This window comes from Diabrotica undecimpunctata, chromosome 6 (genome assembly GCF_040954645.1).
Source record: "Diabrotica undecimpunctata isolate CICGRU chromosome 6, icDiaUnde3, whole genome shotgun sequence".
In the NCBI taxonomy this organism is placed as follows: Eukaryota; Metazoa; Arthropoda; class Insecta; order Coleoptera; family Chrysomelidae; genus Diabrotica; species Diabrotica undecimpunctata.
The window spans coordinates 14,198,561-14,214,832 of record NC_092808.1 but is presented as its reverse complement, the minus strand read 5'-3'; the positions used below and the strand labels follow the sequence as shown (position 1 = coordinate 14,214,832).

The 16,272-nt window shown below is 34.5% G+C and overlaps 1 protein-coding gene across 2 annotated transcripts in view; it reads left to right on the top strand.

Moving 5' to 3' along the window:
- LOC140443157 (E3 ubiquitin-protein ligase AMFR-like) overlaps positions 1 to 16,272 on the top strand; it is a 105,931-nt gene that overhangs the window by 24,452 nt on the left and 65,207 nt on the right. The window contains exon 1 of one of the 2 annotated variants that reach the window (XM_072534252.1): positions 11,758 to 11,934. The exons of the other annotated variant lie outside the window; for it this stretch is intronic. Within the exon in view, the coding sequence (XP_072390353.1) occupies positions 11,884 to 11,934 (51 nt within the window). The 5' untranslated portion in view covers positions 11,758 to 11,883. Of the gene's footprint in view, positions 1 to 11,757; positions 11,935 to 16,272 lie in introns of those variants that run through there. 2 annotated transcript variants of the gene reach the window in all.

The following is a 16,272-nucleotide window of genomic DNA, read 5'->3' as shown; positions in this document are numbered from 1 at the left end:
TGCAACCTCTCTCAAGTAATTTTCTTTGCCCATTTCATCGTTGAAATCTCCTATATATTATTAATATATCTTTTCTCAGCGTTTTCTTCTAGTGTGTCATAGAACTGCTGTTTTGTCAAGTCATCACTGTTCTCTGTACGTGCATAGATATTTATTATGGACCATATCTCCTATCACCATAAAAGCCGTTCCTCCATATCGCTTTTTCTTCGCGTGCATACCACACTGTATAATTTTCCTTTTCGATTTTTCCATGTCCCCTCATCTGGTTTCCTGAATTACTGCAATATCGATCTTGTATTGTTTTAACTGTGTCGCAATGAAAATTCTTCCATTTTTCTTGTTTTCAGCAGCGTCCTCACGTTCCATGTTCCAATGTTTTTTCTCATTTTCTTTATTATCTTTTTTTTTGTATTTTTCTTATTATTCTGAATAGACCTTGAGTCATTTTCCTCTTCCTTTGCATTGTCTGTTTCCTTTTTATCCATCCATTCTTCTTTTTCTAGTTTTTGGAGCATTTTCAATATCTATGAGTTTATTTTCTTTTGCATTCCATTTCAACACCTTGTCATCTATTTCTAATTTGTGGTATCTGATTTTTACCTTTGCTTCTTTTCTTCTTTCTTGTTTGGCTATTTCTCTGATTTCTTTTTGCATCTTTGGCATTCGATTATGATGAATCAAATATGCTAAATCGTATATTTTGTATCTCTTTATAGTTGCTATTCATTTGAATAGCATCGATTATTTAGTTGTCCACAACTCCGTAGAAATACCACAGGTCTTGATTTTATGCAGGATTTGGTCACTAAAGCTGGTTTCCTAGGAAATTCTACTCCACGTAATTCAAGTCTCAGTATTGTGAGTTCAAGTCTTAATATAACTAAATATACAACTTAATAAACTTGGGCGTGGATCAGGAATCAGGTAATAGAAATCTACTCTAGCACCGAATATGATACTCATCTACCTACCTATATTATAACACGTTTGAACAAGATCAAATAATATCAAAATTACCAAAAGCTTAACTTCATAATGGGCGAAAAAATGCACCCGAATTTATAATGTTAATTACTGAACCTATTTGACGATTTGTGCTAGGACAAAATGACACGATTTATGTACTTCAATCATGTAAACTTGATTAGATATTGAAGTTGAAAGAATTTTTCAAGGCGTATGTTGCATACGTCATTACTGGGTCACCCTCTATAACCCATTATTTTTACATTTAAATTGCGTGCCAATAGTTAATCATTGAGTCAATTTTCCAACGATTTCTCGACTAACTTCATACGTCGATGACATTCTATACATGTGGTTAATTTGTATAATGTAGAGCAGGCACGAATTTGAGGTTCGATTTTTGGATAAGAACAATGCAAGTTTCACTTGTGAGGTTGCACTTGCACGCCTCGACGGCGACGTCTTAATTACTATTCAAACCATGTGTTAAATATACGCTTTCTTAGGGCAATTTTCCAGCAGCTTTGTTGAAATATACCAGGATTGTTCACTAGAATGCTGGACAATTCTTGAAAATTGATTCATCAATCATTGATTCCAAAATCAAACAAGAGATTAGAGGGATAACGAAGTTATTCTCATACGAGATAATATCAAACAGCACATTCAGATGAAGTCTCAAGTATTAAATATTTTATTATTATATAAAATAAACTTAGTTAATTCCTCTCTCCCTCGACAAACATAATCCAACCCTGTACTATATTTACTTTACCGCAAAGTCGAATTTTCGTTAAATGTCTTTTTAAGTTTTTATTATCTCATAAATCAGACTCTTTTATTCTAAAAATTATTTATAGATACATACTGCATATGGGTCAGACCCTTTTGTATATATTATTTTAAAGCTTATATCAAGCAGTTTCAAAGTACGCAATTCTATTTTATTTTATATTACAAAAATCAGTTTAAAAAATCCATAAACAAATTGATATACCGTTACGTTTCGGAATATAATAAGCCTTGACGAATGTCTGAACTTTAACGTTCGAAACACATTGATTATTTCTTTCCCACAAACTGAATATTGTTTTAATCGAAACAATATGATGCTACATTACAGTAAAAACTTTACCCAAAGTTTACCACGGGAACTTGCTTATTTATACTTTGTAGAAAATTAGTATAATTAAATATTTCAAATTTCGATTATGATTAAAAGCTAAAAATTTTATTTTATAATGAAGAATATATTTTTCAATATTATAAATAAATCATGTTAATTTTTGTGTCCGACCAAAATACTTTTCTTTTAGTTTAAATAAATAATTAAATATCACAATGGTAGTTAAGCGAAAGAATAAATACGTTTCGAATAAAAAAGAAATTTTATTGTTATAAATAAGCAGGTTCCCATAGTAAACTTTTTACTGTAATGTTGTAACATTAGTCCAGGAAATGAAGCATTTCACCTCGCAATTTTTTCGTCCTGCGTGGATTGACTTGAAATATTAACAGAAGGTAGGTAATAGCCTAAGGATCAAAATCTATATCGAACCAAAGTGCGCCAAAGCCTTGGGGGTGGTTGCCACCCCATCTCGGGGGTGAAAATTTTTTTTTACGTTTAAACAAAAAATGTTCTATACATTTTTTTTGTAAAACTGATATTTTTCAAGTTATTCGCGATTGAAAGTAACAACTTTTAGACGAAAAAATCGACGTTTTTAATCGATTTTTCGCGAATAACTCGAAAATGGTGCATTTTATCAAAAAAATTGTAGAGAACAAATTTGTAGCTTTTAAAAAGACAAATACAATTCATTTTTTAAAATGTTTTTGCGATATAATAGGAACCGAAATACGGCCTATCAATGTTCAGCGGTTTTCTTCAAATGCCAAATTTGAAAGATTCAAAGTCAAATATCGGGAAAATGATGCATTTTTGGAAGAAAACTCATAGAACCTTTTTTAAAGAGCATAAATAGACCTATCATAAAAGAAAAGACTCTAGCTCAAAAATTGAGTGAGTTATGATGAAAATAAGATCAATAGCTCATTTTTTACGAAAAAATCGATGAAAACAACCCCCTAACTACACCCATAATTAAAATCGATCTTCACCCTTCTGTAATTCTCTTTGTACATGTATTGTTAATACGTCCAAGAAGTTTGACCCATTTAAAATGCTTAGTTTTAGAAAAAGTACAGCTTAAAGCGAGAAACGATTTACAATTTCATATTTTTTACCCTTCTTTTTTTAAATATCCCCGAAAATACTGAATATGTGAAAAAATAAAAATATACTGAATTGCAGCTTTTTTAATGACTAAAATTTTCCTTTATTTAGATTTGTTGTACAATGAATATTTGGCGAGATATAGCCGTTTAAAGCATCGATTTACGATCAAGCACCATCTTTTTCGAGCCCTTTAAACTCACCCCATTTAAAAACCAAGGGTTCCAAAAAGATTTAATTCACAGATCCTTGTAGCTCTTAAAAACCTCTACAAAATCGTTTTTGAAGAAACACTCTATCGTTAAAAATGAAGGAAATACATTAAAAAAACCAATTAATTTTTTGAAATAGGGTACCCAGATAGTTCAAAATGAATAGCTTTTTCCCATGCTTTTACTGGCTGTGATACTGTATCTGCTTTTTACAATAAAGGCAAAAAAAATTTTTTTGATATTCTTCAAAAAAGACCGGACATGAGGGAACATGCCGAAATTTTTTACAGTAGTACTGCTAAGTTTGAAGATATTTTAGATGCTGGCAGATACTGTGCAATAATGTTGTACGGAACTGTTAAAGACACGCAGCTTACCAAGTTAAAAAAAATAAATGATTTGGAAGCTTTTCTCGAGCAGATGCGGTACGAACAGTTCATCAAAGCTACAACGAAAAACTGTGCGGTTAAGCTATCATCCTTTCTGCCCACTGTTGATGCCTTAGATGAGCATTCAAAAAGATGCTATTACCAAATTCAACAGTGGCTTGGCAATGAAAATATCAGAGCAACAGATTGGGGATGGTATTCCAAAGATGGTTTGTTGTTATTACCCGTACGCATGAACAAACAACCTGCACCCGATGAACTTTTGAAAATTATTTTTTGCCAATGCCAAAAAGGATGCGGCGTTTCATGTGGGTGCAGAAAAGTTGGTTTATACTGTAACTCTACTTGTTCTGGGCGCTCAGGTGAAGGGTGCAATAATAGTCCACCAATAATTGAAGAAAATGAGGATGACAGATATAGATCACGATGAAGATGTAATTGATGACGAATAAAATTAATATTATAATTGTTTTACCTATAAATGTAAATATGTTCAACTATTTATGTAAATGTATAAGAATATATGGTGCCTTTTTATGTTGATAAATTTTTTTGTATTTAATTCTACTTTTTTGAATTTATATCTATTAAATTAGTTTATAAAAACTGCAATGTTGTAAAGGGTGATTTTCAAAAGTTGAAAAGTTGCAAAATTTTGGCAAAAAATTGTTTTTACCTATAGCACTCATAACAATTGATTTTTAAGGGGTGAAAATTTATGAAATTGTATTTTAAAGTATAAAAAAATCACTATTTAACTAATCCAAACCCAATTTCACTCATCTTAAGATTTGTAATGTTATTTTACAATTTTTGAAAATTAGGGGTAGTTTTCACCCCTAAGAACCATCAGGTTTCATCGGCATGACATAAACTATAAAGCAGAGGGTGAGTTGAGCTTAAATCCAAATTTTTATCCAAATCGATCCAAGGCGAAATCATTTTTTTAGAATTAGTAATTTTTTTACATTAATCTCTAACAAGGGTTGCTTTTTAAGGGTTGAAATATGATGGAACTCTATTCAAAAGTATAAAATAATCATTATTTAACTAATTCAAACCAAATCTTACCCATATTCAGGTTTAATATGTTATTTTATAATTTTTGAAAATTGGGGGTAGTTTTCACCCCTAAAACCCTTCAGCGCACTTCGGTTCGATATAGATTTTGATCCTTGGGCTATCACCTACCTTCTGTTAAAATTTCAACTCAATCCATGCAGGACGAAAAAATTGCGAGGTTTTAACTTTTTTCGAGCTTCATTTCCTGAACTACATCATATTCTTTCAATTAAAACAATATTCAGCTTGTGGGTAAAAAATAATCAATGTGTTTCAAACGTTAAGGTTTAAAAATGCCTCAAGTCTACACAGAGTGGACCAAAAGTCTGGAAACTGCCAATTATCTCTTAAATTGCTTGTCATAATTGTACAAAATTTGAGGTACATCTATTTTGGGATACGGAGATTCCATATTTGATATTTGCAATGTTGCCAGATTTGCCGTTTCTCGTATATTATTAGTAACTTTGGTTTTTCAAATTCATCAAACTGTATATACAGTCATTATTGGAATCTCCTATTCAATACGAGTTCAACCATATGTAACACTTATGATTTTATGTAGTCTGGAAGGCCTTAAATACCTACATAAAACAGAAGTCTGGCAACACCTAATTGTCTCAATAAATTTTTTAATTCTAACTATTTTCAACTACATTAAAACGTAACAATTGATAGATTACAACACTTTTAACATAATGGTTACTTTATCAAGTGTTCAAAATGTGCTCCATTTGTGAGTTGATAGTACCCTAATCGATGGTAGAATGCGTCTACCACATTTCTTTAGATTGTCTAGAAATTATTCTAGATTCATCGATAATTCGTTGCCTTAGCTCTGCAAGACTTGCTGGTTTAGTTTTGTAAACTGAATTTTTCATCTTTAGGATTGAAATCAGGTAAACGTGGAGGCCATTCAATTCTACCTTATTCTAAATAACGCCAACCATTTACACCAAAATGAGCTGGATCTTCATCTTGCTGAAACCATATCTGTTTAAAATTGGCCCAAACAAGTTTCTCAGTGTAGGTACAATTTCATTTCTAAGTAACATTTCGTAACTATCTGACGTTAAATTTCCTTCGATAAAAAATGGCCCAATTAACTGAGTATCTACTATACCTGACCATACATTTAATTTTTGTGGTCTTTGAGTATGGTTTTCACGCATCCAGTGTGGATTTACGTCACTCCAGTACAAGTGTCGATTTACACTTCCACAGTGTAAAGGTTGCGTCATCGGAAAAACATATTCTGTTAACGAAATTTTCATCTTTTCAATTTTATCCATCATTACCTCAGTAAACTCTAATCTACGATCGAAGTCATCTTCACTTAATTCTTGCATTAAGTTGATTTTGCATGGTTTAAGTTTATTCTTATGTAATACACGTAAGACTGAAGAACGACCTACATCATGTACTTGTGCAATGCTGCGTGAGGATGTATATGGATCCTCAACAAAACTTTGCATTATATCTAAAATTTTGCTGTCATTCATGACTCTTTTCGGTCTACCTGATTCTTTACTTCTCCACATTCCTCAAATCGCTTTAAATTTTTTTGTACCGTCGCCTTATGAGTAGGAGAACGGTTTGGGAAAGTATCATTGACCTAGTTGGCTACTTCACAATAAGATCTTTTTCTGTCACCGTACCCTCTCATCATTAGAATAGTAATTCGTTCTGTTAAGAGCCATTTTAGAGAAGCAATTTATCTTGCATAACTTTTCGAAACACAACTACTGCCAGTTTTAGTTAATAATGTGATGGTGAACAAACGGCAAATCTGGCAACATTGCAAATATCAAATATGGAATCTCCGTATCCCAAAATAGGTGTACCTCAAATTTTGTACAATTATTACTAGCAATTTACGAGATAATTGGCCGTTTCCAGACTTTTGGGCCTCTCTGTATATGCCGAAACGCAACGGTATATTTGTTTATGGATTTTTTAAGTGATTTTTGCAATATAAAATGAAAATGGGATTGCGTATTATCACACTACTTGATTTAAGCTTTCATCTCATAATTTTTGTTTTTGTTTTTTAAAGTCGCTGTCCAACCTATTGAAAAATGGCCTCGAAAACGGCTAAAATTGGTTTTTTTTTTGACATTTTTAATTGTTTATTTGCATTTTACGCTTAAAGTAAACATTTTACGATATACCCACAAGAATAGCTTTCGTCTGAAAATAACCCAAATTATTAGAAAAAGTAGTTTTGAAGCGAATATAGTCATTTTTATAATTTGTTTAAAAATTGATATAAATAAATAGGTTGACATGAAAATTGTCGGAAAACATTTAAACATAGCCTGTTGGCATCACAATCTATCGATTAAAACAAGTTTCAGGTTTGTGGGTATGAAATCGACACTTTTCGTCTACCTATATGAAAAGGTATGAAAGAAGGCACTCGGTATATTCAAAATTTTTAGTGTTTTTCAGACGATTTAGCGTCATCGCAGTTACTGCAGGATCGATACACCGGGGTTAACACGTTATCGCTGTACATAGATAGGTATTTCCAATTTTTATACTCTTTCACTTTAATCTATAATGACGCGGTTTTCGAAAATTCTACTGAATGTCGTAAATAAACCGTTTGGCACGGAGGCAATTTTTCCTCTGGCTACGTTTTGCTATCGAACGAACGAACGAACCAAAGGCAAAAAGTTTCAGTAGGTGATTTATCAAGTTTTGAGTTGATGCCAAGAGAGTATCCGCACAATGCTGCATGCAGTTACAGAAGCACGGCGTCCAACAACGACAAGAAATAAATGTAGAGGTATAATAATCGTGTAGTCGGCCTTCGTTGCTGTATTTGCTTGATAAGCGTTGCTCTGGGAGCCAATTATGATGTAAATATATTTATTATTACCTACTGTTCTCCGAAATTAAAAGAAAAGTTGCAATTACTAAGTGTATAATCAAAAAGTCTTGTCAAGAAATTATCGAAATTACGGAGGTCACAATTACCGCACACTTCACACATGGCCAGTCACACATGGACTGTATTATGGAGGATGTATTTTCCAAAACCTATTTTCTGCCTAGCTAGAATAAAATAACGGTTCCCACTCATTACGCAGTTTTCACGCAACCTCGCTACATGTCAATAAAGAAAAAAAACTATTCTAAAAAAGTTTATTGTTTTTGTTAATTAAATCAATTAGTTGTTTTTGTTCGTCATTTTCCAGATAAGTCTTTAACTTTTTTATACCAGTCATAATGATCCTGTTTTTTCTGTAATTCCTCCATCTCAATGCATGTTTCCATCATTCAATTTTTCTTAGACTCTTTCATTTTGTTTCATATTAATTTATGTTTTTCTCTATGGGTTTTTGTTTCTATACTTTCTTCTTTGTTTCACTCATCATCATCCAGCCTCAAGAGTCCACTGCTGAACATAGGCCTCTTCCTCATGTTTCCAACCCCGTCTATCTTGCGCCGCTCTTATCCAGTTTTTATTGAGTCTTCTTAAATCGTCAGTCCATCTTGTAGGTGGTCGACCGACGCTTCTCTTGTCTTCCCTTGACCTCCATTCCAATAACCTCTTTGTCCATCGCCCATCTGTCATTCTGGCTATGTGTCCTGCCCATCTCCATTTTAGTCTGGCTATCTTCTCGATGATGTCAATCACTCCGGTTCTTCTCCTGATGTCTTCGTTGGTTATTCTGTCTCGCAGAGTTATTCCTAACATGGACCGCTCCATTCTTCTCTGCGTGACTCTCAGTTTGGTAGCTGCTGCTTTTGTTAAGGTAAGTGTTTCTGCTCCGTACGTCAAGACTGGGAGGACGCACTGATCAAATACCTTTCTCTTTAGTCATGTGGGCAGCTCACTTTTAAAAGTTTCTCTCAGTTTTCCAAATGCTGCCCACCCAAGGCCGATTCTTCTCTTCAGTTCATGAGTCTGGTTATCCCTGCCAATCATAATTTCATGTCCCAGGTATTTATATCTATCTACGAGTTCTATTTCTTTCCCACCAATACTGATGTTCTGGTTGGGTACCAAATTGGTCATGATTTTTGTTTTCGAGATATTTATATTTAAACCTACACTTTATGTAGCCACAACGAGTTCCTGCACCATCTCTCTTGCCATACCTAGATCTTCAGCTATTATAAGTATATCATCGACGAAACGTAAGTTGTTTAGATATTCTCCATCTATTTTTATTCCCTTTGTCATCCAATCCAAATTCTTAAAAGCATGTTCTAGCACCGTATTAAAAAGTTTAGGTGACATTGGGTCTCCTTGTCTAACCCCCCGTTCTATTTTTATGCGATTACTGTTAGTATGTAATCTGACAGTGGTTGTTGCCTGCAGGTATATTTTGTATAATAATTTAGTATATCTATAATCTAGCCTGCATTCTTTAAGCGCCTGTAATATTTTGCTTAGCTCAGCTGTGTCAAAGGCTTTGTGAAAATCGATAAATAGAACTAGAGGTTTATTGTATTTCACTGCTTTCTCTATTAGGGTTTTTATACTTTGTAGATGGTCATTTGTTCCGTAACTTTTTCGGAATCCTGCCGAAAATCTTTGTTTCACTATTTGCAGTATTTCTAGAATCATCTCAAATTTGCGGCTTTCTTTTTTTCTCTCTAGAGAAAAAATCTCTAGATTTTTTCCTGATCGACGGCTCTGGCGATATTTCAAATGGACTTACAAACTTCTGCAAACCAGAAGGACCTGGTTTACTAATTTGGCTGGCGTCTGGTGTTTTTGGTAGGATATCAGGTTCAATAGTTTGCGGACTTACAAACTTCTGCAAACCAGAAGGACCTGGTTCACTGATATTGCTTGCTTCTGGTGTCTTTGGTAGGATATCAGGTTAAATAGCTTGCGGACTTACAAACTTCTGCAAACCAGAAGGACCTGGTTCACTGATGTTGCTGGCTTCTGGTGTTTTTGGTAGGATAGCAGGTTCAATAGCTTGCGGTTCTACATGGCTGTGGTTGTTACACTCAATTTCTGCTGCAATAAAATCTGCATCCGAGAACACAGTCTTATTCAATGGATAAATTCCAGTAGCGCGGAATCCATTTACAGCAATTTCTTCAGTTTGGCTTTTAAGGTATGCTTTGCCAAAAAGTTCTCCAATATCGTACTGAGAGAGGGCTAGGTTATTATGACGTAACCATTTCCTGATTTCTTCGCTATAGTATGCCTTGAGCGTTCCAATGAAAGTTTTGTCTAGCGGTTGCAGTTTGTGTGTTGAATGTGGAGGTAATGAAATTATAACTATGTTATTCTCCCTTGTCAGATTGATCACATCTAAATTGCGAGTATGGCTGTAGTGTCCATCCAATAAAGAAGTACAGGAAACTCTTTGGAGGGTTTAACGGTATCTATGAAGTGTTTAAACCGCTGTGTAAATAAATTAGACAGCACCCAACCACTAGGATTAACGGCTGATATCGATTCAGGAGGAGTACCTTTCATGAGTTACACATTCATATTCTTTTTGGGAAGATTAACATGGGTGAGATAAAATTCCCTCCAGCACTCATACATGTAATTAAAGTGATCAATGATCCTCTCTCAGCCGAAGTCAGTGATGCGATTTGTCTCTTTCCTTTGCGCCCCACTATTGCTGCAATTTTATCTTGCACAATGGTTAGGCCTGTTTCATCTACGTTGTAAACCTGATTACTGGAAAAATTGTATTTATCATATGCTTTTTCCAGATGATCAAAAAATATTTGAACATTCTCTTTGCTAAGCTAGCTGCCCCTCCAAAAGACGTTCCAGTTGGTCTCCTTAAAGCCAATGTATTTTGATGACGCGCCAAGAACAAATCTAGCCAACCCCTACTTACCAGCTTTTTTTTAACTGCATAAATGATGATTTAATCCATTTGATTCAGCCAGATTAAATGCCATTCGTTTGATATCAGTCCCCGTTAAACCATAGAATTTCGCTTCCATTTGAAGGATATAGTCTACCAAACATTTTTTTTTAAATCTGGGCCAAGAATAGTTCCTCTTCCCAGTTTCTTAAGTACTGCTTCATCTGGACTCAGTTCAGTCATTTTTGCTAACCATTGCACTGTAGATCTCGGGATATTATAAGTTTTAGCTGCTTTTAATGTACCCATCGTTTTATCTCTCATAGCTTTAATAGCAGATTTAGTGCTATCTGGATCCAAGTATTTTCGTTGTTTTGGACTAACAATACTTTTTCTAGGCATTCTGCAAAGAAAAAAACGCTGTAGACTAACCTGATACAAATATGGGCTAGCTCATATTTGTAGCACCACGCTGCATTGCATTGCAACATAACCAAACATATATTCAAATATTAATAACTAAAATGCAACACAAATTAAAGGAAAAAGTCAAAAATATTATGAAAATAGCAGCCTTTCGCTTACGATGTGTGATAAAATATTAATTTTATCCTTAGTTTTCACCGAAAAAAAATTGAAATAAAAACATACCTGAAAAATTTCTTGAACAGCTTCAACACTAACATGTGATTGTTTCAACGGTCACTGGACCTAGGTCACTGTAAGCTTTATTAGTTATTATTTTAGGCTAAAGAGTGTCTAGTCAAGATATTGACGTATAGATGGTGGTGTGTATTTCATATTAATTGCGATAGCCCATATTAGTATCATAGCCCATATTAGTATCATAGCCCATATTTGTACCTTCTCCTCTACCTATTGTTATTATAAGCTAAAACAGGAAAGTAAAATTGTAAGGATTACTCTGTACTGTGCTCTCACAGATTAAGAACTACACTATAGTTCACCTAGTTTATTTATATCGAAACAACCTTATCCATATAGATATCATTTATCGTAAACCTTTTTTATCCAATAATTGGTCTTGATAAAACGACATTTCCGAATGGTAATGAGTTAAATTAACATTACGTATAGGTATAAAATGTTTTTAAATAATTTGTACAATAATTAGTAGCTAGCTGTTGTATTGTTAACATACCCAAAAAAAACTTTATGGAAGAAGTGATTTTGTGGTTAAATTGTGATTTACAAAAATGCCTCAACGAAAAAGTCAGTCGATAGTTGTTTGTAGGATAATATATCGAGTAAGCTTAGTTTTTATTTATTATAGTTTATGATTTAAGTATAAATTTAGTGCAGTGGAGAGTTCATTGTCCTACAAAAAATGCATGCTCTTGAACCAATTTTGGCCTGAAATGGCACGTGCCTCCTGTATTTGATTTCTTTTCAGTGACTATTGTTGTCTTTATTCCTTTCTTTTTAGACGTCTTGTTTTCTTTGCAATTCGTTTATTTCTTAATTCCTTCTTAACAGTTTTTTTTTGTTTTGTGTAACAGGCGTCTTATCGATATGAGTGATAAATGGAGTAGTTTGATCTTGAACACCTGGATTCTGGTATCTGTAGCATGCATTTTTTAAGTTTGCATGCATTTAATATTACAAAGGATACGTTGACAAAAATAAACCTTTTTATTGTAACAATAATACCTGGTTACAATTTCAACTCCTTCTTGATTCATTGACCCACTTGTCATTCAGCCAAACTAAAAAGATCCAATATAGAATTACCAACACCCTTCTGCAATTCTATATTATCTTAACTTCTTCTTCTTCTGGTTCCTATCCGTTTCGGATGTTGGAAATCATATTGGCAATCATGACCTTGTTCGCTGCGGCTCGAAACAGCTCCGTTGAGGTTTTCTTAAACCATGTTCTTAAATTCCGCAGCCATGATATTCTCCCTATACCGGCTCCTCGCTTACCTTTGACTTTACCTGGCAATATAGACTGCAGCAGGGAGTAACGGTGCTGATTTCTCATAACGTGTCCCAGATATTGCAATTTTATGCGTTTGATCGTAAACACTATCTCTGGTTCCTTCTTCATTTTTTCTAGAACTTCCTTGTTCGTGATCCTTGCTGTCCATGATATTCTCAGCATTCTTCTATAAAGCCACATCTCAAATGCTTCAAGTTTTTTAATAGTGGTGTCTGTAAGCGTCCATGCCTCCGCCCCGTACAATAACACAGAGAAAACATAGCATCTCAAATGTCTCATTTTTGTATCTAGGGATATGTTATGACTTTTGAAGATGGCGCTCATTTTGTTAAAGACCGTTCTTGCCTTTCCTATGCGGCACTTTATTTCCTGTACATTGCTCCACTGTTCGTTTATAATAGTTCCCAGGTAGCAATACTGTTTTACTCGCTCTATCTGCGTCCCATTAATGTATAGATGAGCCCCATTTATATTCTCCTTGCTGATAATCATTTGTTTCGTTTTGTGTGTATTAATGTTTAGTCCGTACTGTTGACTGTACTCGTTTATTCTGTCCATTAGCCTCTGAGGTCCCTCTAAACTATCTGCTATCGCCATGGTGTCGTCGGCATATCTAACATTGTTTACTCTTTCACCATTTAGAAGGATGCCTTCTTCTATTCCGTAAAGAGCCTCGTTAAAAATTTTCTCTGAGTACATATTAAATATCAACGGCGATAGGATACATCCCTGTCTAACTCCACGTAGTATTTTTATGTGATCTGTTTCTTCTCCGTTAATTTTCATGTATGTGGTCTGATTCCAGTATAGTTCTGAAATTATTCTGAGGTCTTTGTCATCCAGGTCTGCTTCTTTTAAAATGTTTATCATCTTTTGATGTTGAACTCTGTCAAATGCCTTTTCATAGTCGATCAAGCACGCGTATACGTCGCAGTTAACGTCCCTGCATCTTTGAATCAGTACCTGTACTCCGAAAAGTGCCTCTCTGGTACCCACTGCGTTAATGAAGCCGAACTGTCCGATATTTGTTCCTCGCACTTCTTATAAATTCTTCCATGGATGACTCTAAGAAACAGTTTCAACATGTGGCTCAGTAGGCTGATTGTTCAATATTCTTCGCACTTTTTAGCCCCCTGTTTTTTAGGTATCGCTATGAATTCTGATTCTAGCCATTTATCAGGGATGATTCCTGTATTGTATATTTTATTGAAGACAGCCGTGATCCAATTTATTTCTTCTTCCTCCAAGAGTTTTAAAAATTCAGCTTCGATATTATCAGGCCCTACACCTTTCCTGCTTTTCATCCGTTTTATTGCTTCTTCTACCTCGGATTTAAGTATGTCCGGGCCCGTCATCCTCTCTGAAAATGGATGCCTATAATCCGTTCTTTGATCTTGAAAAAGTGTCTCCAAATATATTCTCCATTTGTCTTTCATCTCTTGGGTGTCAATGATTAATTTTCCATTGGTGTCTATGAGTTTCATTTGTGTTCGCTTTTTAAAAGTGCCCGTTATTACTTTTACCTTTTTGTGTACATTAAAAGTGTCATGCTTGGCTTGTAGTCTTTCTATTTCTTTACATTTCTCTACAGCTTCTTTTTCTTTAGCTTCTCTTATTTTTCTTCTGATGTAAGCCTGCATTTTTTTATATTCATCTTTATTTCCTTTAATTAACCTTCTGCGTTCCATTAAGTGAAGGATTTCTGGAGTCATCCAAGATTTCTTCTTTGTTTCTTTGTTTGGTTTTAGCAGATCTTGTTTAGTTTTTTTAATTATTTCTTCGAATTGATTGATTTCTCGTTGGATGTTATTTTCTTCTTTTAGTTGTTTAACTTGGTTGTTAATATATTCCCCCACTTGCTTTTTAACTTCCGGATGTTGCAGGGCTGTCATGTCGTAGTTAGGTCTAGACTTTTTCTTTATTGTCTTCAGTCTCACATCCATGACTCCCACTAAAGGTATGTGGTCAGATTCAATGTCCGCTCCTGGATATGTTTTGACAGATTTAAAACTGTTTCTGAATCTTCTATTTACCAATATATAATCTATCTGGTTTCTAATTACGTTATGGGGTTTATCTGCTGGTGCCTTCCATGTATACAATCTCCTCGGTGGTAGTTTATAAAATGTGTTTAGATGTTTATTAAATGTGTTTACAAAATTATCTTAACTACAAAACTATTAATTAAGTATGCTGCTACTCTCACAGCTTCACCCCACATGATTTTATCTAAATTTGAATAAAAAATTAATCATCTTGTCTTTTCCACAATGTTTCTCTTAAAAATTTCAGAAATGACATTTTATTCTGGATTCCTTGGTACTTTAATTGAATTTTGATTCCATTATTTGAGCATAATCTTTTAGAAGCCTTTGAGGAGTATTCAATCAAATAACACATACAAAAAATGTGAATAATGGTCTATAAGCGTATCTATAAACAAAATACCTCTTATTATCATGTGTTACTGGATCTATAGGACCACATACATCTGTTGACACAACTTCTAAATTTCTTTTTGTTTTTTTTTTCATTATCAATACTGTGAAATGGTAAGCGTGATTGTTTCCCCTTTAATACGTTGCCTGCCGTCGCGGTCTGTGTGACTGTGGTGTTGTTTCGGTTTATGTGACGGATTATTGCAGCCCATCTGCCAGTGTGTATTTAAATAGACCTTTCTGGCGTGCAGCGCAATTTTTTCTCGGTCACATAGACCGAGACGGCAGGTAGACATTCTCTAGATAGTTTATTAGTTATGAGTTCTGGTCTATTACATGCCACTGTTTGTCTGTGAGCACGGTACAGCCCCATCATTGAGTTGTCATTCTCAAGCGCTATTAAGGACATATTGATAATAGGGGCGTGGTTGGTTTGGGGAAGCCGTTTTTCGGCTAATATTGTTAATAAAATATCTTTTCTACTGAGTCATGCGTTTTTTATCATCAGTTCCGACAAATGCCTGGCAACCACCGTTAAAGGCTTGGACACAGCCGGCATGCAGTCTTCTGATCCTACTGGGTACAGCAGGGGAATTGACTGTGTCTTGTGAGTACCAGTACCTGTCCGTCGCGTGACCTATGACCTATCCTACTCTCACTTGTCTCCGATCATGCGTAGACATTGCCAACTGTTCGTATTCTTGTTGCGTGGCGCTTATCTTGGTGTTCAAGTTACTACGATACGATCATACAATGAGACGACTTTATGGCAGAGGAATTGACTGTGAATGCCGCAGGTCACACCTGTCCTTCGCGGACCTACCCTACTCCCACCTGTCTCCGATCATACGCCGACTTTGCCCACTATTCGTATTCTTGCTGCGAAACGCATTCAAGTTATAGGTGAGCGGTGTTGTTTTTTTAAAACTAAACTAAAACTAATAAATTTGTTTTTAAAATTCCCTGTTTATTTACTACTCCTTAAATTTTTAAAATTAGTTTATTGAAATGCAATAGAAGGATATTTATTATATTGAAGCAACTTATAAAATAAAAACGTTTAAAAATTTCTTCGTATTTAAAAAATAGAAAACCGAATAAAACTTCAGTATTTGAGACGTCTTATCAAAGGGGGAAAATAAACCCGTACCTGAAACTCGGTAATAAAGTGGTGCTAATATATTACGCTCATAGACCTGATCATAT